Raw genomic sequence first — 25,899 nt, 5'->3', positions numbered from 1 at the left:
TTTTCCCTGAAGTTTTTATATGCTCATCATATGATTGGTATTGAATTTAATGGAATATTCTGTTTAGAAACTGATGTCATGGTATGCTTTGAATTAGACAATGTCTTATGACAAGTGTGATCAGTGGAAGGAGCATGAAAAGTAAAGTTCTCAGCTGAGAAGAGGTTCCAAAACTATCTTCAGTTAAAAGAACTCTTTTTTTTCCACTGAACATACTCAGAGACTGATCACAGTTATGAACATGAGGTGAAAGCCTCTGTTGCTCTCAATCATGGGGTAGTTGGGATGTTTCTCTGCAGAGAGGACTCAGGATCTTAATTCTTCTGTTACCTGAGCCTTCCTGCTTGGGCATTTCTGACTCTGTCCAGGATGGAACAGTTGTAGATATTTCTGCTTGGTTTTGTGGGTCCTGCTAGAAGATGTCACTACAAATATTTATGACCGTTCAAAATTCATTTATGATGGTTTAAAAACACTGCAAAAATGTGTCCTAGAATCACAGAATAGTTTTTGCTGGAAGGGACCTTAAAGACCATCTTGTTCTAGCACCCCTGCCATGGGCAAGGATGCCACCTAAAAGGTCACATTGCTCAGGGCCCCATGAACACCTAAGAAATCTATTTACTTGATTGGGTTTTTAAATAATATTTTTCTGCCTCATTTAATTTTTCTTTTCCTTCAAAGATCATGCTTCATTTTCTGAAAGCATAATGTGAAGTGAAACTGTTTATCTCTATTTTTGCTTTTTCTCCTGCCTCTGCTATTTGCTTTAATTGAATTCAGCACACAGCAAGACAGTAGGTGCTGAAGGCTGATCTTGCTTTGACAAGAGGTTGGCAGTTGGGAAGAGTCACCCAAATCCATCTCGTCTTTGGTTTTTGAGTCTTCAGACAAAAGAAAAATTGCCTTGTATGAATGCAGAGGAATAAGCTCTAACAACCATTACTGTTTATTATCATTCTCTCTCTTGTTATATTTTAGGCCACTTAATATTTACACTTAACATTTATTGCTCAACATTTATTATATGAAGGTTGGGACTAGATGATCTTGAAGGTCCTTTCCAACCTATTCCATTCTATGATTCTATAATTACAGCAATAGAAGGACCTAGAGCTTTGTTCTAGTAGTAAGTGAGATTAAGAAATTCTGCTCTGCACTAAGCCTGTGAAATTATTTTATGACTGCATTTTTTATCATTCTTTGTACTAAAAGCAGAATTCAAGAATTTTAAAAAGGCATTTTTCTATTATTTTTCAATGTTTTCAGTTTACTGTTTCATTACACTTTCTATCTTCTCTCTGCTTTTCTCTCATGCTTTGTATTCAATATATATGATATTCAATAATATCTTATTCAATAATAGGGGAGACAAATAGACAAAAAATATTTTCTCTTGAAAAGGGAGAGGTGGGATGATGCCAGAATTAGGGGGGGGAAATCAGAAGAATAACATTTGAGAGTGTAATTTTTCAATTTTGAATAATGGAATAGAAAGGAGGACAGCTTTTAACCAGGCATCAGTGCAAGTTGCAGATGCAGAAGGGATTTGCTTTCGTGCAGAAATTAGCTAATGCTTGTGTTTTTGTGCCCTGTATTTCTAGGAAGGAAAAAACTTTCAGTTCTGGTTGCACCATATTTCTTCCCTGTCCCCATCCTAACTGGAATGCAAAGATTTTCTTGTGCTAAGCATTTGACAAACCCATGACGATTTTTTCCTAAGCAGAAATGATGGTTTTATCAAAAGCACCTGCTGGCTCAGCCTTGACAGCAGTGGACATTTGTTTCTGATTTAGGCCTGACTCTTTTGCTGTAAGAGTACAAAGATTATTTTGAGAACTTATGCCTGACTTTTATTCCGTGGTTTATCCAGACATTTCAGGGAGAGAGGGCTGTGATCCTCTGGCCAGACCGCTGTGCCCATGAGCCCAGGGGAAAGAGGGGCTGAGCTTCCAGCTCTTCTATGTGCAGACATCTCCCACAGCTGGGGTCACACCAGAGCTCCTGCTTTTACCTCCATTAGCTCTGGGCCTGGTGTTGGCTGCAAGGAGCCCGAGGTTTGCCTTCAGCTGGGGCCTTTAGAGAAGTTTGGTCACCAAGGGATGATGCTAAGTCATCACATTCTTCTCTTAACCACAGAATGGCTTGGGTTGGAAGGGATCTTAAAGATCCTCTAGTTCCAACCCCCCTACCATGGGCAGGGATAATGTGCTGTGCTCACTCAAATATACTGTTGCATCAACCTGTGAGCACCCCTTGATCATACAGGTAGGAGCAGCCTCAGCAGGGTGGTGGTGGCACTGTGTCCTCTCACCAGTCCGTAATCATCCTCAGGGCAGAGACAGGGCCAAGCTCTCAGGAGCCTGGATTAGATTCCTTCTTCCTCTTTAGTGACCTTTGGGGTTTGCATCTTTAGACCCCATAAGCTTTTCCCAGTGTGTGAACAGTGCTGCTTGTCAGACTCCTCACACACAGGTGAGAGGGTCCAGTGCAGAGGGAGCAGATAAAAGGGTTTGGCCAGTAAAGTGGCAGTCAGGTGTTAAAAGTGGAATGGAGGATAATAAAGCAGCATGTAGGACATACTGCCTTGGATATAGCCTTGGGCCTGAAGTCAGTGGAGATCACGCTGTTGTATTTCTGGATTTCCTGTCTAACCAAGTGCTATTGGAGCTGACTTTTGTTTCTGTGATTGATTTGTAGAAAGTTGGTTCCCCCTTTGACTCAATAGTTGGTTCGGTGCCGTGAACAAATAATGAGAGATGGCAGGTCTGCTGCTGGAAGAGAAGCTTCACTGGAAAGTAAAATCCCAGCCCATTCCTGGCTAACTGGTTTTTAAAACATCTTGTGACATTTTTTATTTGAAAGCAGAAATTCTACCCTCACGCCATCTGTCTCCTGCATTATCTGTGAGGTTATGGTACATCATTTAATGAGCAAACCTCTCTCCCCACAGAATTCTTCAATCTTAATTTCTACCTGAAATCTTTGTCTGTTTGCAGCATGGGAACTGATAATACTGCTTGGTTGGGGGTTTTTGTTGTCTTTTTTTAGTGCTCAGAAAATTTGAAAGAGTTCCTGCCTCCAACCTGATATATGAATCAGAAGAAGCTCAAATTCTTCAGTCTCAGTCATTTGGGGGAGACCTGCAAAGTACATATTTTCAGTGCATTTCAGGTGAGAAAACTGAGAAAAGCTGTAGAGATGACACTAACAATTGTGGAAAATAGTAATATTTTCATATAATGAGTTTGTAGTTAAGTTCCTGGATGAACCATACGTTCTGCAGTTCGGCAGTTCTCTGCAAGATATTTACAACTTTTGGTGACCTTGGTGCAGGGAAGAGATTGATGTTTCTTTCAGAAAGAAGTCTTCTGACTTTACATGCTACTTCAGACAAGTCATCTGACTTTAAAGCCAGTTGATGTAGCTTGCAATAGGAATGAGAACTGAGATTTAAACCAGGAAACCTTGATCAGACTGTGCAGATGTGCAGACTAAAGAAGGATTAGGTGTTCAGGACAGATGAAAAGCAAGCTTTTACCTCTTCACAAATTACCCTATCGGCACATAAAATAGGAATAATCATCCTTGCTTACGTCAGAAGGGTATTATAAGGAGTTCAGAGATATTCCTCTGCCAAGTCTTGCTGTTTATATGCTATATTGCATCTGGTTTAAGTTGGTTCAGAATCATCTAAAACATGTTGAGTGACTGTTGAGTCAGTCTCACCTTGTGTCCTAAAGCTCAGACTGTGAAAGGAGGCAGAGGGACGTGTTCAGAGTAAAAACTCCCTGGCAGTAATAACACAGATGTCCTATTTGTAAGGTACATACCAAAATTCTGACAAATCAGTGGCTTTGTGTCACATGCCACGGTCTAGTTGGAGCTATCACCTCTCATGGTGAGAACTGAATATGTGAAGCCTTTTATTATTAGAATGATTTTCCTGCACGAGTTCATCCTGGCTGTATACTGTAAGATTTCTTGCACCTTTCCCTGAAAATGGAGACTTTCAAAAGCAAGACACTGATCTGAGAGAGGCTGAGAACAAACCTGGGGAGGAAGTAATTCCCCTCTGCCAACCAATCTGATTCCATCTCTCTGTATTTTCTGTACAAGTTATGTAAATGGCAGCACAATTACAAAATATTACAAAATATTACAAAATATTACAAAATATTATCACTGAGGGGTGAGTGTTAGTCTTTCCCTCCCTAAGTCCTTGTAAGGTCAGATAGCTCAGCTTGCATTTCAGCTGATGTTTTGATATAAGTTGGTTGATTTTACTAAAGATTTGGAAAGTGTTTCACCTGGGCTAGGAGCAGGGCTGTGGGAGTAAATTAATGGTGAATGTGTAAGGGCAGAAGGATCTTCAGCCACTCCTAACTCTGGAGGGGATGGCTGTTTCTTCCTTACAGTGGCTAGGGGATTGTTGCAGAGGCAGCCAGCATGATTGAAGAATTTAATGTTTCCCTCCTTCCTATCACTCTGATATTTGTCACAATCTCTTTGCCATGGGGTTACTGTATCAGCAGATGTGATGTGCTGGCAAAGTGGTTTTTGAGAGTCCTGCCCTGGGCAAAATTATCCAGCAGACTTTAAATATTTGGGTGGGTGGTGAGACCTGTCTCAGCTGTTTCTATAATCAGGTGATGAACAACTTTCTGCATGAATTTAATTCAATTTAAAATCCTTAACTCTCTACTAAAATAGTTGAATACTAAAGTTCATTTGGCTTATTAAATTCATGTCTGATAGACATAAGGAAATCTACATAAGTGGTAGTAAGCAGTGGAATTTGTAGCAGCCATTTTGCATGTGAAGTGCTCAGAAACCTAAATTTTCTTTCCTGTTGTTCAGGCTGTGAGAGGGAGGATGCCTGTGGCTTTGCAGCTGTAGCTCCTGCTAGTACTGCAGTGCTCTGTGAATTATACAGTGCTGCTGAAGCCAACTTCAACTGCACCACCTCTGGATTGGTAAGAACGATCATATTTAAAGCTAAATGTTTATCCTAGTGCTGTGTGTTCAGTGTAAGTAGACAAGATCATAGATGGAAGACAGGCTTACCTGACCCTTTGGACATTGCTCTTCCCTATGGCAGTAGTAAATCCCTGTGAGTTGGTAAAGAAGCTACACTCAGATGTTTCCAAAAATGACATCTGAATACCTCAGCGTTTGGTTGAAACATCACACAGCACTGTTGTCCCTAAAACATGCTGAGCACCTGAAGATAGGATATCAGGTTGATTTAAAAAGAGGGTTAATCTGGGTAATCCAAACTAAAAGTAGCCAGGCTGGTAATCAGGTCGCCTGAAACAATCATTCTTTCTGAGTCCCTTCCTCTAGCCCGGGGTTTGAACTGTGTGCTCTTTATCACTCTACTATTTTCCTATTCACTACTTTAAACAGCAATGTGGCATTGAGTAGCTGAGATCTCAGTTTGATAGTGTAAAAATTGTCTGTATGACAAAGAATGAAAAATGTCCACATGGAGTTGTGCTGTCATAATCGTTGTGTTGCTCATTGTCCCCATGAGTTTCTTAATAAAGAAAATGTATTTTAGGGCAGGAAATCCATTAAGTTGTATTTATTTTGCTTGCCTGTTTTCTGTCTCAGGTGCAAGGTGTCTTGGGGAACCCTGCTGCCACTAGCATCAGTGGCCTCAGCTGCTTGCTTCATGTCAGGAACCCAAAGGGAGATGCACTGATGGTCTATGTGAAGAGAGGTACCAGATGTGAATCACTCAACTAAATCTACCTCTGTGTCCAAGCTGGTAGTTACTTCTGTAGAGGATCATGACTAAATGTGGGGAGCATCTTTTTTTAAGAAGACACAGTACTTTAAAGAGTTCAATATTTAGTGACAGTCCAGAAGCTTCAGCAAATCTTTCTTTCATATAATTCCTAGAAATTAAGAATACTTTGGAAGCCATTTTGATGTTTTTTGCCAGCAACTAGTCCCATAAAAACTCAAAATCTATCCAATGTACTTTCCTATGCTGTTATGACTTCTCTTTACTAAGCAGTTTGTTACTTGTGTACATAAGGCATTATTAATGACTAGCCTGTACATAATTAAAGTTCACTTTACTTTTGATTGTGAATTGTTCCAGTAATATACCAGCCAAGAAGTAAACTGCTCTCCATGAATCCCAAAATATTTCAGCTGAACTAATGAATGCATGAGACAAATTTTATTAATTTACTTGTTTATTTATTCATGGCCTGAGTGTGGCTGATAGCACCACAATCCACTGTGTGTCCTGCTTTAAGTGTCATGCCAAACTGGAATCAAGATAACCAAATGCTGAAGGCTTTGAATCAAAACTCTCTGCTCTTACTATGTTCTTTGCCCAAATCTCAGAGTCACTATCTATTAATATTAATAAAATAAAAAGATCTAAGTCTCACCTGAAAGTAAATCAAGTCCCCTGAGCTTGTTGTGATTCGTATAATCTTGTTAATACCAGATCTATTCTAGTTTTCTAGATACAAAATTCTTTGAATCATGCCCTCCTAGCTAGCAGAAGCCTTAATTGCAGATATAGTTATGCTGGCAAAATTACACATTTTACTTTTTAAATGAGATAAATTTGTTTCATTATTATCTGGGAGTTGCTAACAGTGTAACTGTGTTCTTGAAGGTGGAATATTACCAACCTTATTGGACAGATCAGTTTAGGAACTCTTTGCTGGCAGTGCATTATAACCAGCAACTCAGGAATAATGGCGCCATATCACTTGATGATCTTATCTTGCTTCTGAAACTCAAAGTCCAGAAAAGGACTTTTAAAACTGAGTTTTGATCCTAAAGCTTTCAACCAGCTCCACTCTGCAGGGAATTCAGAAACATTCCTTGAGCTCCCTTGAGCTTCTTTCCCTTTCTGTCTACCCAGGACAGGAATTCAGCTCCTCTGGACTCAAGGCCTTTGAGAGGACTGGCTTCCAGAATGTTTTGTCTGGTGTGTACCGTTCCATGGTGCTCCCAGCAGCCAGCACATCCCAGACTGATGCTCAGCTGCTCTGCAGACAGGAGTGCAGCAGGGACTCCTGCTGTGATGGATTCATCCTGAGCCAGCTCCTGCTGGATGGAGGTACTGCCTGACTGCACAGCAAAGAGTTCTGCAATGGGAAACCAATGCTAAATGAGTAGAAGTCATTGTTGGACACGGTACACCCACCTTTGCATCATATCTGTGTGAACAGCCTGTCTCTACATCACTGACTTTTTTTTTTTTGGTGGTGTGGAGGTTTGAGTAATGCCCAAGACTTGGTCTGGAAAAGAAAAGACCTGAGGTAGCAACCTGCTCTTAGAAAAAATGCGACATTTTGAAGGGATAAGCCTGACAGAGTTCCAGCAGTGTTGGGGCAGTGCTTGTGGGAGCATGGTGTGACTCCTGGGGCTGTCCTGTGCAGGGCCAGGAATTGGACTCAGTGATCTTTGTGAGTCTCTTCCAACTCAGCCTATTCTGTGTGTGTGACATCTCCATCTGGATGAGATAAATTGTTCTGAAAACACCTCTCTTCATACATAGCACAGCTTGGTTGCCAGAAGTTGATGTCTTTCAGCTGATGCAGGAACTAAGAAAGTGCCTCCAGATGGAGTTCTTGTGGTGCAAATGAAAATCAGCTTCCATTTAAGAGCAGGAAAAAAGGATGCTGAACAGAATTATGTTATATTATTGCGTGAAATGCTAAAATCCCCCAGGTCTGGATGTCTGTCCTGGAGAGCAAGTGGTAGTGGGATGGATGGAGTCTGACAGAGGTGGGGCTTTGGCACAACCAGATTTTTGCCAACAGGTTCAAACACTTCATGCCAGTGCTTACTTTTTCAGTTTAGTTTCAAGCTCACATGGTATTGACTTTCCTCTTCGAGATGCATTTCCTCTAGGAAATGTGAAGTTTTAAATGACATGCCTCAAGGATTTAAAGACAAGCTCTATCAACAGCCAGGAGTTGGACTTGATGATTTATGTGGGTCCCTTCAAACTCAGGATATTCTATGATTCTGTGAAATCTAGGCATGTGCTAGTGGCTTAGTGGCTGCTATGTGACAAGCACCTCTCCAGTTTGGAGTGGAAACTGATCCTAGATTCAAGAAAATCTGTGAAAATCTGTCACAAATTATCTGTGAAAGTTGTCAAAAAAATATTTCCAGAAAATTATTCTCTGTTTTGGCATCTCTGGATTTTTTTTTTTTTTAATCACAATATTCTAGATGATTTTGTAAAGTCCATTTCTCTATATATTTACCATCAAATTTTGGGTTCTCTCTACCTGTGAGTGTAGAACGTGAATATCTGTTTGGTAGTGGTGACTATTTGGTTCTACAGGTAAATGCATTACCTGGACTGGCATTTTGCTTAAAAAAAAAGAAAAAAAAGAAGGAACAGGTAGCATATTCAATATCTCCTGTATCCAGTCCATAAAAACAGACTAGAAGAGGGCATTGTAAAACCTTAGAAATGCCTGGGGTGTGACACCAAATGCAGAGCAAGAGCTGAGTATTGTCTAGATGTTATGGTAATAGATTGATGCCAGAACATTTGGCCTTAAACACTCTGGTCCCCCAACTCATATCACAGTGCTGGGGGAGACTCAGGCTTGGGATGACTGAACTCAGGCATCAGTTCAGGAAACCATTGCAGTAAAATTATATAAATGCATTTTTTTTTTGGTTCAGAACCTGAGATTAGAAGACCATCAAAGGATTGGACGTGTCTCTGTGGTGCTGTGAAGGGCTGAGAACATTGTTGGGTATTATCAGATAATAGTAATATTTTATTAGGTGATAATAGTATGTGCCTGAAATCTCTGAAAAACAGGCTACAAATATTTAGTTTGGGTATGAGTAGCTAACCTCAGCACTCAAATTTGAATGGATGGTTCTAATTTGCTTATTTGGGTGAGTTGGTTTTTTTTTTGGTAGCAATACTGAAGGGTCTCTCTCTTGGTCACATAGGTTCAGTTGGCACTTAGAGAAAGTATTGGATGGCTTGGGTAGGTGCAGAGCATTTGTGCGGTGATGCAGCTATGTCTTTTCCTGCCCCTAGGTACCATTCTGTGCAGTTTGCTGAGCTCCCCAGATGTGCTGATCTGCAATGCCAAAGACTGGAGTCCAACACCAACCTCAGCCATGGGTGGGATGTGTAATGGTGTAAGCTATGGTGAGAAGGAGAAGAGGTTTTCCTTCACCCTGGGAGGACAAATATTCAGTGGAAGTATGTCAGTGAATTCCCTCAATTTACCTTAGTGCTCTTTAATTGTTGTATAGACTATGTCTTATTCACCAGCTTGCTCTTGTGGTCCAATACTTTCTTTCAAGTAATTCCATATCACAAGAGAATAAGAATTCTCTGACTGGATGCATAGCTAGACAGATGGACCTCTCTCATTTGGCCACATGAACATTAATAAAAGTTGAGAGTGTGTTTAATGTGTCACTCTGTAATACTTGCAGTGTTTAATTCAGGCAGATCCAAGCCAATAATCTGAAAGGAAGGTAAAGTCTGGAGCAAAGATAAAAAGGGAGATGCCCAGACCTACATGGTGAAAGCAATGACAGGAAAATGAGTAAAGTTTGACACCCCAGACCCAGACTAATCCCGTGACACCTAGGACCTTCTTCCTTAGACTTTTATATTGTCATGAAGGTGATGCATAGTTTAGTGATGTGTTTTCTATGCAATTTCTGAGTATTTAAAAATACGGTTAGTTAAACAGCTATTCTAACAATTTTTTTTTCTTTATTAGCTTCTCAGTTAATGGAAGAGGCAGAAAGAAATTTCACTACCTTTCAGGAAATTTACCTGTGGAGAGGTAAGTTATCTCACAGAATTTCTTACAAAAAATTATGATGAGCTGTAAGGTGTGGCAGATGTCTGTTCTATAATAGAAATGCCATTGTCACTTCATTTCATGCTATCCAGCTTAAGGCACAACTCAGAAGCCTATTTTGGCAGCGATGTGTAATCTGGAGTAATTCTTCTACTACCAGTTTAATGAAATTTGGGTAAATTCTTGTATCGGAGAACATAATTTATCACTTTTAATACCCTTGAAAATTATATCATGAATACATCTGCCTTTGTCCCATCAGTGTCCAAATACCATAATAATTTGGCACTTTATGTCTGATTACATGGGTTATGTTTATTAGCAGGATAACTGTATTTGTTTCTTATCTGAATCTCACCATGTATGTGGCAGGACCTGCACAAATGATTTGTTAAAATGCTTTATAGGTGCACAAAGCCTTGAGAGTACTGATACTGAATACAGAGTGACTGTGGATATGGCATTTACTTCTGTCATCCAAACAATGCGTTTTGGTTTAGATCTTCCCAGAACTATACGGAGATGGTTTTACTCATTCTTGATTCAACATTTGGAGGAAATACCAAAGGAATTTTCCTAAGTAGTGCACTTTATGTATTTGTTCAGTTTTGGGAACTGAGGATTATCTTGTCTTGTGAGAGAAAGGTAAAGAGAATTACTCTGCTCTTTAATTCCTGTTTCATTCCAGACTCTGATATGGTCACCCGGGTGAAAACTTCTTTGTGTGAGGCTGCTGCTTTGAAGACAGAGGATGATCTTGTGTTATCAGGTATTAGAGCAATAGCAGACAGAACAGGCAGCAGAAGAGAGCAGAGAGGGGGTGCAGAATTTAACCAGAAAATATCATATATGCTATATATGTGTTCATTATGGTATAGATATTGAAAAGGACAGAGGGATTTCTCTCAAGTAGGATGTCTGACACAGGTTTTGAGAAAGATGTTCAAAATGTAGGCCTGACTTTATGATTCTTACCTTGCCAGGCCAGGCTGGAAATGAAAGTGTTAAAATGTTCAATGTGAAACTTGTTCTTTCAGACTTACTGAGCTGAAGAGGCACAGGAAATATTATTTGACTGAGAAAAAAAAAAAATCACATAAACTCAGGAATGAAGTCCTTGGCCTGGGCATCTTTACTGCTACTTACAGTATGATTATAAATATGGGCCACAGAGAAAACCCAGGATGAAACTGCAATCACAAGTGTTTCTTCCATGCATGATGACAGTGAGGGACCTGTGAACTTCTCTTAGTTCCTTTGTTATTCCAGGGTTTTCTCTTTGTTACATGAAGTCATGTAAAGGTTGAAAATTGTAGGAAGTTACTGAAGATCTCTTGGGCCTTCAGCACCATAATCCTAAGAGAAAGTGAGCAGTGGAGTTTGCTGAGAGCACCTTGATTCATTTTTAATGAGTTATAATCTTTGCTGAGGAGTCTTGATGAATATCTGAGCACATGATTTAATATGTGCAAAATCCTAAAAGGAAATTAATTGCTGATTTTGCATATGGAATTTGAAAGGAAAGTAAACTAAACTAATTAAAAAGCTAAAAATGCCCATTTACCTAGCACAGCTCCTATACATTTAGGGGTATTTTAAAGTCTAGACTTAAAAAAGAGTGAAAAAAATGCACTTACTATGGTGGTTGAAATTATCTTGCATTTACCTGCCAAGGCATGAGTGCAGCCCTCAGGGTTCTTCATTTACCTTGCTGGGGCTGATGATATCATTAAAACCTGTAGTTATGCAAGGAATGCAGATTTTTACCTCCATCCCTAAATATTAGTCTTGACACCAGCTGTTTAAAAGAAACTGAAGGGTGAAGTTATGACTTGAGGGGTAACAGGAATTAAAGGTTACCTTTTTTAGGAAGTCATGAGTACATCTGGGAAAATGTCTACAGAGCTATTATGACTTGATAATTATTTGTAAAACACAGGATAGCATATCTTCTAGTTTTTGATAGAAAATTCAAAGCTACTGTGCCTTTTCAGCATGTCAGTAGGTGCTTGAGCACTTCAGCAATCATGAATGAGCATGTCTTTATTTCTCCTTGTTTCCTTTATAGTCTGATTATTTCACTGCATGTAAGATTAAGTAACAGAATGTCTCACAGTGTTGGAACTGGGGATGAGACCTGCTGATGACATTTGATAAATAAGAAAATGTTTATGAATAAATTCGTAAGAGATCAGGGAAGAGTATCCATTTCTTTTAATATTGCACCCTCATTTAAGGCGATAAATTTGGAAACAAGAAAATATCTGTGATTGATTGTTTCAGATAGAGCTCAGGAGATATAAATCACCACATACATGTCTAAAGGTGACAGGAAGGTGACAGAAGCAAGTTATATAATGCGGTCTCTGGGAGCATAAATTCAGAGAAATGAGCTTAGATGACTGAAATAGGTATTAAACTTGTCAAGAAAATTTTTAAGACCAAGAGGTGTAAAAACTTCTCAAGGGAATATAAGGAAACTGCTGTATTTTGAAATAACAGAACTGCATTGATTAAGGAATTGCAAGCATCCTCTGAATCCTCATACTTCACTGTTAGGATATTGTGTTGCATGACAGAGTAGAGCAAACACTCTTAATTTCTAGGAGCAGGAGTTTTCATCAGTTTTTGGATGCTGGAAATAGTCTGGCAGTGTTATTTTGTGCAGTGCCTACAGGAGAGTCACTGTGGGTGGACAATTCTGTTATTAAAAGCAGGCTTTGGTGTTTTCCAGACCTACAAAATGATTGCAGCTGTTTTACTGTGAAAGGCAAAATTTTATATATAAATAAATATAATTCATTCCAGATTATAGTTAATTTTTATGTGGGATTCTTTGTTTGTTTGTCTCTCAGATTCCACAAAGGATCTTTTCTACCTAATGGACAGCAGCCAGATACAAAGTGACCAGAACTCTTCTCTCCCTTACCAGCAGTATTGGGTCTTCAGGCAGAAGTACTCAGCTGAGGAAGCTCTGCTTTGGTGTCTCACACGTAAGACGTCATGAGACTGTTATTCTGTAGGGAATAATAACTAACTAAAATCTTTTAATAGGTGTTATAATAATGAGTAGAAACTTTTGACTTTGAGATTTTTTTTTTAGACAACTCCTAAAATTTTTGTGGGAAGTGCCAATTTCCCAACAGGGGCCACCTGTTTCTTCCTTACAGTCTTTGCCTGCCATGGCAGAAAGGGTGCCCATAATTCACCATCAGGGTGGCCCTGTCCTGGGCAAGAGAAGTCAAAGCTACAGCTTGGGCAATGCCCTGCTGTTCTTGGAGTGTACCACTCCAAATAGAGAGATGGCATACTCATAAAAGAAGGTAAAATGCAGATTGGAGTTAATGATAAATTACATTTTAATGCAGTAAATGGGAAAGAGTTTCTAGTTCTACCAGGAAGTTAGAACTGAGAGTACTAAACAGTGCACAAACGTAAGAGGTCAGCAGAGCTATTCCTGTTTAAAATAAAGCATTGACACACATGTTTACAGGAGCCATTGCCATGATAATTTAGAAATGGGTTTGACAGCTTTGATTCTTTTCTCAAGGTGCTTTCTTATCCTGGGACAAATTTCAGAACAAATTGCTAGAAGAAAATGTCTTGAGCAGCTGATTCTAGGAAAGTTATGTTTAATTTTGAGTGATGCTTGAGTGTTTCAGAAATATATTTTATAAAAACTGATTAAGACCTTGTAGACATTATTTTCCTTTTTGTTTGTTAGAGACCAAGACTGATGCAGAGTTCTCTTATGGTTATACAATTTGTATGTCAGATTTACTAAAAAATAAAGGTATCTTTATAAATTAAAATATTAAAGAGAGACCAATACACTAGGCACAGCTGGGGAATTTATCTTCCCAATTAGCTGTGCTGTAACTCCTTTACTGTTCTCTCCAGGTAAACCTGCTTTCCAGTACCACTAGATCCAGAATGTTTCCCTCTTTCTCTTGCACTTTTAATTAATTAAATCAATCAGTTTGCACGATTAGTAGGATAATATTGAAATTCTCGCTTTTAGTTGTTTGCTGATGAATAGCTTTGCTCTGGAAACATGAATAGGATCAGAGAGGGAAAGGAACCCTCATGTGTGTAACTGTTCGTGACTTTGCTTCCTAGGCTGTGCCCAAGAGGAAGAGTTTTGCCGAATGGCAGATCTGCAAAATGCCACAGACAAATACTTTGTGTGTACCCTCTACCCAGAGGCACAGATTTGTGACAGCAGCATTGACCAAATACCAGGAAACTGTGCAGCTGTGCTACCCTGGAAACCACAGACACTGTACCATAAAATAGGTAAGTTTTGGTATTTTGATGTGTAATGTCTGCACTAACCCTGGTAATGCAAGCCAGTGTTTTGGCTCTTGATCCTGAGATAAAAAGTCTGCATGTATAAATGAGTCTTGGGATGTGATGGTGCAAGGGCAGGTGAGGCTGTCTGGGATATGTTTTTTTCATTTTCAGTTCAGAATGGAAAGATATTAACCATGAATTTCACTCTGTCCACCTCAGCCATTCCCAAGTCAGAGAGGCTAAGTGGATCTCAAATTTGTGTATCAGTTTTTAGCCCTTTTCATAATATGGGTGAAATAGGACTGTCATTGGAATGTCACAATCTACCATTAAAATTTCTATGGTAGCTAAATGAGTGTAATTTTTATTGTTTAAAATTATTTTTTAGCAAATGCAGAGCTATAGATATGAATTTTAACCTTTGCTCTTTGAACACTTGGGGACTTCAACGTTTTTCTCATAGGGCACATGTAAGGAAGCTGGACAAACAAGTCTGTGTTCACTGTACAGAAACATGTAATTTTGCTGCAAAGGTCCACTGAACTGAGCTATTCAATCATGTTGTTTTGGGGAGCCCAAAGGGCAATATGGGCTGAATAATGCATGAGCACACTGGAGTCTTCCAGTCTGGAGCTGTATCCCAGTTTAAGGCCTTGTGGAAGAAGTAGCATCAATACAGGTCTCAGAAACAAAAGGCCTGGCTGGAAGTCTTTCCTTGGTGATGTAATTTAAGCTTTCAGAGCCTTCACTTGGTGAATTTTTATTCATCTCCAGGCTTAGCAATCAAAATTTTGCTGTGATAACATAAAACTATCTTTTAATCAACCAGAGCTCAGCATAAAAGCATAGGTTGGACTCCTACCATTTGATTACTTGACCAGTATTTGTATATGACAAAGTTAAACTGATTTTTCCAATTTTGTTTTTCTCTTTCCTTCCAGTCACTCTTAAAAGTTCTGTGAAGAGCTTCTACACACGTGTTCCATTCCAAAAAGTGACAGGAATCTCAGTGAGGAATAAGACAGACATGAGCAGAAAAGCTGTTTCAGATGGGTAGGGCATGAAAGTTCCTTTGTTCTCCTTGGAATTTTAATCATGTCTGGAATTCCAAGGCCGTGTTATGCTGATAAAAGAAATCAGAAGTATTGATCCAAGAATTACATTGTTTGAGAGTATTTAATAAAGAAAATATAGCATATGGTTTAAATAAGATTTATAATTGAATTATAAATAATAATTGACATAATTATTAATTATAGACATGAAAAATGTTACTTAGAATGCTACTAATTACTAGTTGGCCAGTTAAATCTCTTAGCAATGGTACACCAAATCAATTTAGGCTGATATTTTTAATGCAGATATCAAAATAATCATCTCAATTAATAGATGTACTCTGGTAGGTGAATACTTATCAAGCATAATTTCATCTACACATGGAAAATGTATGGAACTGTGTATGTATATTGGATCTTCACTGGATCTTCAGCCTTATTGTGAAAGGCATCTCAGTTCTAATATGTTCTCAGTGTCTAATATGTCTAATGATACCATGGATAATGTTTTTCCTTTCCTAGGTTTTTTGAGTGTGAGCGTTGGTGTGATGCTGATCCCTGTTGCACAGGATTTGGCTTTTTTAATAACTCCCAGCTGTCAGGTATTTCCCCCAAGTTTTTATTTTTAAAATAACTTCAGTCTTTTTTCATTATCCAAATTTTACCCCTCTTTTGCTCTGAAGTGCACTTTAAAAGCCCTTTCAGGTCTCATGCACCTCTCTTCAGCATCTCTTTGAGTAACCATAACCATTTCTAGGAGTTCAGCCCAATGACACATTCCACATTTTGGAAATTATTAGGAAAACTTCATGACAATGAGTCCTTAAGAGGCTGCAGTTCTAACAGCATAAAATTCAAACTGATAAAACTCCATTTTTTTTTTCTCATTCATCAACTTCTCTTCAAAAGTGTTGCTTCACTTCTTTTAGTGACTTTTCCCCTTTAATGTTGTCACATTTTTTAAAGCCTAAAGGACTCTGATACCTAAATATTACTGAAATTAGGTACATGCAAACATATAATGTCTGTGGATACTCTGGGGCAGTTTGGCATTTTGGCTGTTTTGGTTGTCTGACCTTCTCTGCTCCCAAATTTTAGTCTACTGCTTGAGGAAGAAAGTCTTCAGCTGGTGTTTAAAATTGGATACAGCTCAAAGTCAAGGAAATGGATTTTAATATGTTATTACAAATTCAGATTTAGGCCACTGAAATGTGTATCTTTGTTTTTGGAGTCATGTGCTAATCAACTCTCCCTGAGGTCATTAGGATGTGCTGTTTTTATAATGCATTTTGGAATCTGAAACACTTTAGAAATACATATTTTTAATTCCTTTTTTTGTTGAGCGGACAAAATTTTCACTCGGTCAAAAATGATTAGCTTAAAAAATTAATCCAGTGTATTTTAGATAAGAATTAATATGTCAATAAAAAGTAGTTGGCAGTTTTCATACCTCCTTACGATCATATGAAATTTGAAGTCTTAACTGAATATGACTTTGAGTTTCTTTAAAAACTTCTAAAATAAATTAAAAAAATTAAGGCACCCAACATGCAAAATGGATACACTTTTATTTTATCTGATTAATATTTAATATCTATGATACTTCAGACATCCAGTCTTGGCACTCATATAGTCAAGAGAACTTTACTGTCAGTAGTGATTTTCACATGAGCTGAAATCTTCAATGAAACTGTGTTTCAAACCCTCCATATTTTTGAGGAACAAAATTATTTACACTAGGGCTTTGAAAGAATCTCTGTCTTGATGTAAGTAGGGGACATGTTTCAACATATATGCAGATTTTTAATTACATTAACAGGAAAGGGCTGCTGGCTCAGAGCCCTGACCTATGCTCAGTGAAATTATCTGTGACTTTGGATTATAATGGATTTTAATGGTGGTTCCCACCTTTCTTCACAATGAATTCAATGGCATTTTTCAGCACTAGTTTCAATCACTTGGATCATTTCACGTATTTCCTTCCTTTTATTTCTAGGTCAGTGTAATTTGATTTAACACTCAGTCAAACCATGCTGTGCTCTTTTTCCTCACAACACTATCTAGAAAAGGAAAATTTTCCTCCTATTCTATAACCATATGCATCCTTGGCAGGTGGAAAGATTGTGTGTGTGACTCTGAACAGCCTTGGAATCCAGATGTGCGCTGAGGAAACAAGAAGTGCTTGGCACATTTCAAATTGCAGTTCACCAGATGCTGAAATCAAAATACACCCATTTGGCTGGTATGAAAAGCCTGGTAAGTGATGCAGGACACATGACCTTTCTGATGGGTTTCTGCACATTGAAGTTTATTATTTAGCTTCAGTATATAAAAATTCCAGCTTCCAGCTGTAAGACCCATTTGCAAGGACCACAAATAGACAAGGTAAACAAGTATGTGCAAAGGAAAGAAAGGTGCAATTTAATATCCATTTTAATAGAAAAGGAATGGCAATACCTCCAAGACATAGAATTTCTTAGATTCTATCAGAAACTGGTGGCCAGTGTCAGAATTCAAATTTATTTTGCCTCACTGTGCAGTCCTGGTCAGGAAATCATTCTTTGTTTCTCACTCCTGGGCTTATGTTTTTGCCATCCATGTGGATGCATAACCTCAAAAGGTTTGGGTTTGCTACAGAATTTAAAATTCACTTTTGGTTGTTTTGGTAAAGAAAGGACCAAGACCAAAATCCAGAGCAGACCTGTATTTTTCAAGTAGTAAGAAGCCATCAGGTGTTTAAACAGAAGAGCAGTTATGAGATGTTGTGTTGTTTTCTTCGGGAGGAATCAAAACCACTCCTAGTAAAGATGGATTTTATTTTCTGTGGAGAAACAAAAGCTTCATTGCTTTGTTGAAAACTTCAAATGGATTTTGCCATTTGTCACACTCCTTTTGGGCAGGTCTAGTTCTATTTTGTTAAGCTCTGATTTCACATAACTGAAAGAATAAGGAAAACAATTGCTTGCCTGAGTTTGTCTCACTTTGTGGGAGGACAGCCTGTTCCTTGGTCACACAAACACGACTCCAGAGAAGACAGCCCCCATGGGGCAGGTCCGGTGATATTGACAGAGTCAGGGAAATTTGTTTAATAAGGAATACTTTTTTCTGCATTTGTACTCCCTTACTTCTTGCAGAGTAGAGAAGGGATGATAGCTGAAAGGAAAAGAGGGACAAAGCATGGATATATATTGTCTAGGGAATGTGATAGAAAGATTACCCAGTTAAAGCTGTGTAGAGATGGATCAGATTTTGTGGCAATACCTTGTATTTGACAGTGTTGAGAAATAAAACCTTCATTCTCACTTTTAAGTGTCTGAAATATGAACTAAGTGTTGAGCTTTTCAAGTCTTTCACTGTCCCTATGCCCACAGAACCATTCATGTCCTCTTGTGGGGCAGCCCTTGTTAAGGGGTAGAGACAGCATGGAAGCATTATGGAGGCTAGGAGGGGGTGGGCTTAGGGTCTAGCACTGAGTGGAAGGGAACAACATCATGATAAAGCAGTGGCAGCATCCTGATGGCAGGGGGCGTTGAGATGCAGACAAGGGTAAGAGTGAAGAAGAGAAGAAAAGTGGAGCGAAGAGGGGACAGCAGAGGTGTAGATATACTTGGGATTGTTTTCCCCTTGTTGGCAAATAACCAACAAAAAATAAAGGCTGTTTCTCACGTGACAAACAGAGGGATGATGAAGAGAAACCTGGGGTGTATGCAAAGTAGGGAATGTTAAGAGAGGCAGTGACATTTCCTTACGCATCAAGGGAGCTACAGATGTGTTTTGACCATAACACACAGCAAGGCACAGATGTTTATGCAAATGGAGATATTTACAGACAAAAATTTGTATCGGTTGTGCTGGTGTGTTGAAGGTCTGGGGAACCAGGAAAAGGAACAAAAGGGTTCTGAGGCTGAAAAGGAAAATGAGTAAAATCTGAAGGAGTGATTTACTGTAGGCAGTGGGATGTTAGTATGATACAGAGTCTTTGGCTGTATTCCACAGTCTTGTTTGAGGAAGGGACTTCTGTCTCTCTGTTTCACAACAGGCTAAGTTGATGTGTGAGCAGTTTGCTGCACAGCTCTGCTCATGAGCAATTTGATTTTGTATAGTCAGAGCTACAACTCAGTCGAAAAGGGATGTAGAGTAGCATTTCAAAGAGTTTTGGATAGGTCAATCCTTCACTACTGTGAATGGGAAATCCTCTGAGTTTGTAGAAACATCTATCAGTTACCTGCATGGGAAATACATACTGGAAGAAGTTAACAGAATATTGGATCTGTCTTCATCTTCGGTAGAGATGGTCATTTATTACATTTTAGTGGAAAAGTTATAACTGGCTTGACCAGCCAAAGTGTTCTACAAAATATGAATGCAGAGGGGTAACTTCATTTTTATTATTTGTGATTACAAAATATTTATGGGAAGTATTAGCAAATGAGAAGTTTTTTGTATGGAAATGAATATGAAGTTTTGTGTATGATAAATTCTTATTTGAACTTCAATTTGGAAATAGTTGTGCTGAAAAGTGCCTTGTTTCTAATTCGTATTTCTGAGAAATTCCAGTTTGCTAGAAGCAGAGACAATCTCATGTCTCTCCTAGTGCAGAAACCCGAATACAGAGAGGGGCATAGAAAAAAAACACAGAAATACTGAAATGAATTGTTCATAACTGCATCTCAAAAATTGTTTGTAAAAATGTTTATAAATATAGAAATTTAGGGAAATCGAGTTTCATGTGCAAGCTCAAAAGGATTAGATTACAAAGCAGCCTTGCATCTTTACTGTTGGTGTGTGTGGGGAGAACATGAAACATCCAGATCTGAGAAGTAATGCTGGAAATATTGAGTATCAATTGCATTTTAAACCTTCAAGTATTATTGTTTTCAATTGTATTGGTTTTTTTCTGCTTTTAGCCGACTTGAAGAGCACCATTCCCAACCTGTGTCCACCTGTTAGTTTACCTCTCAGACCAGAAAGTGGTAAGTGTATTTATGAATTGAACAAAAACAAGACCAAACGAACCATCCCCTCCCCCCCCCCAAAAAAAAAAAAAAAAAAGCAGTAAAATCCCCATATCCTCTTTTTTCTACATATTGCTGAAAGGTAACACTATAACAGAAGTGCTCCCCATGAAGTTACTCATTTAGGTGTTTACTCATTTTCATTAATTGTGTATCATTTAAATGAAAGAACATGTCCACAGTGCTGACCTAATTTCTCACACATACTACCACATGAGGTCAGTGAGACAAAATTTTTGGCAGGACTGATGAAAAAAAATTATTTATGAGCGTGGATGCCACATCACTTTCCAGATACAGTGAATCTTATGGTACTCACATGCGTTATTTTAAAAGTGGGTGGATCTTCTTAGGAAATGAAACTTAACTGTTGTCTTTCAGGGCGTTGTGTCTACTGCCCCCTAAAAATATATTGAAATTGTCAACAGCTACAGGCTTCCCTGAAGTGTCCTTTCCAGAAATATGCTGCATGGCTGTGAAATGCTGTGTGTAACAGAAAGAAAGAGGGTGGGCTGGTTATTAGAAAACTCAATTTAACCCTCCAGTTACGCTGAAATTGAGAAGTCACTTCCATCTCTGCCTTTGATTTTCTATTTGATCTAAACAAATATTTAATCTGATTGAATCTGTCTTTCTTTAAACCAGAAGCAACTGAGCATGCAGGAGACTTGATATTTGCAAAGAATTTTCAATACTCAGTTCAGAATTTATTATGATCTATCTTACCATCATATCCATAACCACCAGTCATGATCAAGTTTGGTCTATTTTTTAGTAGAACTTGTGCTTTTTAAATGATCATTCTAATGCAATAGATGGTAACTCCTATCATTCTAGGTATGCAGAAATAATTTTTGTGTGAAACACTTTGAGGAGGTGGTGGGGTAGACCTGGTGTGTAGGTTGGGCAATTTAACTCCTTTGCAAACTGTTTTTCCCATGGAATGTGGAAAACAACTTCACTAAAGCTTTCTTCCTCCCAGAGTGAAGCTTGGTATTAATTTTGTCATTTTCCTTTTATGCTTTTCTTGCTTGTGTAAATCTAGGAAAACAGTGACCTAAGCAGCACTTAAGAAAATCAGGAAATTAGGTCTTTCTGCTGTTTGCCTTTGACTGTAAAGGCTGCCCAGAAGAGCAGCCCCAGCAAGCCAGGTGCTCATCTTTTGTGACAACCCTGGTCTATCACACCCATTTCCAGGCCATCTTTCCAAATGCAGAGAAACTAGGGACATCTCTGGTTTGCAGAGATCTGATTAGGGAACCCAAGCAAGCAGAGCGGCCCACAAGGATGCAGGATTCTGAGTCTGAGTGGTTGTCCTGGGGACTGATAATGGTTAGGAGAAGTCACTTAATTACAGAGCACAACAAGGCTGGAGGTCAAATTAGCACTGGTTTCCTGGACACTTTGGGGCTCTGTCACCACTGTAGCACATTCAAAATGCAACTGGACACCATCTGTCCTTCTGTTCTGCCTCATTTTGATAGTAAAAGTACCAGACTGGCTGTTTAGGTCAGATTGTTGTCTGGACTGTGTTATCAGAGGTTTTAGAAAATTTTCAAAAACATTTTTTCAAAACACGTTATGATTGTATGTTGTATTAATATGTGCTATGGAAGACTAATTGTTTTAGAGTTGGGCTAGCATTTACTGAATTTTGTACATTGTGGTAATGCTTGTACATGGGGATAAAAAATTACTGTGGCTTCTCTGTGGTAGCCAGATGGTGAGTGTGAGAAAATGTCACTATTTAAAGGGCACTCCCATGAGTGGATATGTGTGTGTGTGAACATAAGCCTATCTATACATTAAAAAATAAAATTTTTTCTATTGAAAGATCAGAAAAATACTTAAATTTGCATACTTTGCCAGAAGGCTCTGCAAAATCGTGAAGTTAATGTTATGTTCAATCTAGAGCCTGAGTTAACTGGAGCTCTATTAAGGCCTACATTTAATTGAAAGTTAATGCATTGACTGCCTCATTTCCTAGCCAGCCAGTTTGCAATGCTCAGGACAGAGCGCCCACTACTTTGCTTCCTCCCATTTGCAGTCAGGATGCTGGTCCATTCAAAATCTGTGGTGTTTGCAGCCCAATGTTTTGTGAAGAAACCCAGATGAGCAGACTTATTTTCAGCCTGGAGAGAAGTAGATGCTTTGCTTTTTTCACTTGTTCTTCTCAACAGAAGAGAGGGTAGAGGCTTTGTGAACCATAAAACAACAGAAAGATCTCATCAAGAAGGCTTTTTACAAGTACATGGATAGCAAAAGGAAGGGTAGGGAAAATATGGGGCAGGAGACCTGATGACAAAGGAGATGGAAAAGGGCAAGGTGCCTTCTTCACCTCAGTCTTTCTTGGCAAGTCCAGCCTTCAGGATATTCAGACCCAGGGGAACACTGCAGCCTTAGAGAAGGAGGATCAGGGTCAGGGACCAAGCTGGACATTCAAATCCAGGAATGTAGAAGGAGCTGGTTAATGTCATTCTGAGGCCAATCTCAAATACCTTTGAAGGTTGTGAGTGAGATATTTATTTCCCTTCTGTTCCCTGGTCTGGGCTTTTGAAGAAGTTAATCAGCTGTAGTTGCCATAAAATGTCTAGACCTTTGAATCTGCAATGACAAAAATAATTTTCGGGAGCAACTTCTTTTCATGTCTTGTTATAGAGCAGCCTGCAGCCACTAGGGAGATGCAAGAAAAGACCCTTCCCTATGTAAGGCCAATCCTGGGAGAGACACAGCAAAAGGAGAGGATCAGGGTTCTTCCTATTCTTTGTCTTGTACCAGAATGTTCATCCAGCAGTCCATTGCAGCCCTGTAATTTCTCTCAAAAGCCTGAGGCTCCAGTGGGCTCTTTCCAAATTACTGCCCCTACAAACAGCACTGCTGTTTCTAACATTCACTAGAAACCCCATTAGCCTGTGGAAAATGGGAATTAGTGCTCTGTAGTGCCTGTAGCCCACTACTCTCTAGAAGGAGAGAGATGAACTGCACAATGTCTTTTACCTGAATTCTCATTGATTTGTTGTTGATTCAGCAAGTTTTTCCTACTTGCAAAAGCCTTTCTGCTACAAGGCTAGTCTCCAAGTCATCTCATCTCCAGGCTGTAATGTGTTTTACTGAATGTATTGTTTTCATCTTTAACTGAATGAATACTTCCGTTTACTTGTGTACCTCTATTGCATGGAGCCGAACATGCTCCTGATGGGCTGTTGTGATTTCCACATAGTTTCTGTGATCTGAGAAGTGGTGCTCCTAAAACTGATAATCTGAACTGACTGGGAAAGTCCAGCTTGTTACGTTTGGAGCATTTTTCCCCTGTAGAAGTTCATGTACTGTGATGACACTGAGTATGGAACCATCTGTGGGGTGTTTTAGGTATGATCTGTGACCTTTAACAGTGGGAGAACAGATGTTATTTTAAGATTGCCCATGCTGAAAATGCTCATGTCGTCTTGCAGCCTTGGTTTACTTAGGCTGGTATTTAAATAACAACTCTGCTCTGTTGTGTGAACATGGTAGACTGTCTTATAAACCGAAAACAGCCAGGCCTCATAATTAGGTTTGAGATGGAAATTTCTGCAGCCAGCTGTAAGCTAGGGGAGATAAGAAATTTTTTTTTAGTGATATAACTTTGTATTATTATTTTCTAAATATGCAATGCTATTAATTCAAACAATTTATGCACAAGGGTTTGAGTTCTGGAAATTTTTATGTGTTTGCAAATTAGTCTGAAAGAAGCAAAACAATCTATGAGACATATTATATGATTTGTAGAAGGAATACTTGTGGCTAAAGCAGATTGGAGAGCCTGAAAATATTCCTGTGTGTGTGGGAGGAGCAGCCCTGATGAATTTGACTTTGTTACGAGATTTATGAATTTTATACAGTAATTATCTAAACTTTAATAAATATTTTTGTCTTCAGTTCTAACTAGAACATGTCTATCTATCTTAGATTTGGCAGCTGTTGGGAGGCAGTGGCCCTTACAGGGTGGTTCTTACGTGGCCCTGTGGGTTGCAAACAGATCCTGTGGGCTCTGTTACCACTCCATGCAAATTGAGTAATTAATTGAGAAACCACCAAGGCATGTGGATGTGATGATTTGTTCCTGTCCCTGCCTCCTATGATCCCCTAATGATTTATGGTCATTCCCTAGAGGCAGGGACTGAGCAGAGCAGTGGCTACAGGATATCCCAACATGGGAATAAATTTCCCACTGGGCTATGTCTGCACATGGGGTATTTCTATTCTCAAGAGAGATGCTGATGGTAGTACAAGTGCTGATGCAGCTGACTTTGGTGATTAATAGGATCATTTATCTTCCTGTTTTCCCACAATGTTGAGTACTCATTTGTCAGAGACATCCTTGGTGTGAAACAAAGACAGCCTTGTTTATCCCTTTTTGGGTACAGATTTACCATGCTCCCACACAGCAAATTTGATCTCTGACGTGGAATTACTCTATCTTTGGTCTTAAGTTTGATTTTTATTGTTTGTAAATATGAGGACTTTAGCCTTTTGAAAACAGCTTATTTTAAACCTGGATAAATACCTAGTACATTTTTAATATCTCCATACTATATCATTTGCTATAATTGGCACCCCTAAAGGAGAGAGAAAGCTTGTATTTAACAGGAGTATAGCGAGATTGCTCCCTGCTAAAGGCCAGAAATACACAGTTGTTATTTTTGAGACTTGTCTGAGGTGTGATTACAGTTATTATGCAGCAGTTTCAAGAAAATCACTCATTTTGAATTATACAAATCTCAATGGATCAACAAAAATGAGAAGTAGTTATATTTAAGGAGATTATATTTTCTGCAGGTCCACTCTGAGCTGATGATTTGTTGGCTTTGAAGATTGTTGGTACGCAGACAGGTTAGCAGTCCGTTGAAAAAAAAGCCCTGAAAACTAGGAGTATAAAGCACTGAGTTGAGTCTGTAAGCATGTTTTGGGTTTGAGTCAGGGGTATTAAATATGGCTCACAAATTTCAGAATTAAGGTCAGAATTTTTCTTTCAAACATGCATCAGGCATTCTGAACCCAGAGGTCTGATTTATGTACATCATTAACCTCATATAGACCTCCTCAACTTCACAAGTTTTCTTTTAAATTTAACTTGTTATTTTAATGCACTTCTGTATCTCTGTTTTCTTATATCAAATGTTAAACTTTGCAGCAAACTCATAATTAATGCCTCTTTTCTTCCACTGAAGTCAGTGATGAAACTTTTGTTGACTTCATGACAAGGATTTTATAATCTCATTGCCTGTGAAAGTGGGATGCTGAACTCTGTGTCTCCAGGAAATCTATTCCAGTCTTGTGATCTTCCCTTGGAGAGGGAACAGAGTAAGGCCAGCGTGAGTCTTTTTGCAAATCCAGTCTTAAACCTTGCCTACCCAAACAAGAACATCTGGAAGAGAGAGGCTCTCTACATGGGACATCTATAATTTTGCGAAAAGAGTTACAGGGATGGCTGGATTCAGAGGGCTGTAATTATCCAGTGAAAGCCTTTGCCAAAGTGTGGGTTGGAAGGTCAGCACTTAACCTATATATAAATCAGAAATGTTCTCCAGTCTGTCAGGTGCACTGAGCATTGCCAGTAGCACAGGGCCAGTCTGTAGCTCTGCCTTGTGAGAACAGTTTCCAGATGAGGCATGTTTAGATCAGCCATGGAAAGTTGTGTTTTGCTCATGGAATGAAGTG

The 25,899-nt window shown here is 38.9% G+C and overlaps 1 protein-coding gene across 1 annotated transcript in view; it reads left to right on the top strand.

Moving 5' to 3' along the window:
• Nucleotides 1–25,899, top strand: part of TG (thyroglobulin) — a 147,715-nt gene that overhangs the window by 39,944 nt on the left and 81,872 nt on the right. The window contains exons 23-35 of the mRNA XM_066175694.1: nt 3,052–3,174; nt 4,861–4,976; nt 5,617–5,725; nt 6,896–7,093; nt 9,053–9,220; nt 9,753–9,818; nt 10,525–10,605; nt 12,692–12,829; nt 13,956–14,132; nt 15,071–15,182; nt 15,707–15,786; nt 17,297–17,440; nt 20,092–20,157. Of these exons, the coding sequence (XP_066031791.1) occupies nt 3,052–3,174; nt 4,861–4,976; nt 5,617–5,725; nt 6,896–7,093; nt 9,053–9,220; nt 9,753–9,818; nt 10,525–10,605; nt 12,692–12,829; nt 13,956–14,132; nt 15,071–15,182; nt 15,707–15,786; nt 17,297–17,440; nt 20,092–20,157 (1,578 nt within the window). The remainder of the gene's footprint in view (nt 1–3,051; nt 3,175–4,860; nt 4,977–5,616; nt 5,726–6,895; nt 7,094–9,052; nt 9,221–9,752; nt 9,819–10,524; nt 10,606–12,691; nt 12,830–13,955; nt 14,133–15,070; nt 15,183–15,706; nt 15,787–17,296; nt 17,441–20,091; nt 20,158–25,899) is intronic.

The sequence above is a fragment of the Chamaea fasciata genome, unplaced genomic scaffold (assembly GCF_029207755.1).
Source record: "Chamaea fasciata isolate MVZ Bird 193981 ecotype frontalis unplaced genomic scaffold, bChaFas1.0.hap1 SCAF_1, whole genome shotgun sequence".
Taxonomy (NCBI): Eukaryota; Metazoa; Chordata; class Aves; order Passeriformes; family Sylviidae; genus Chamaea; species Chamaea fasciata.
The sequence above is the reverse complement of the archived record's forward strand: the minus strand, read 5'-3'. Positions and strand labels throughout refer to the sequence as shown.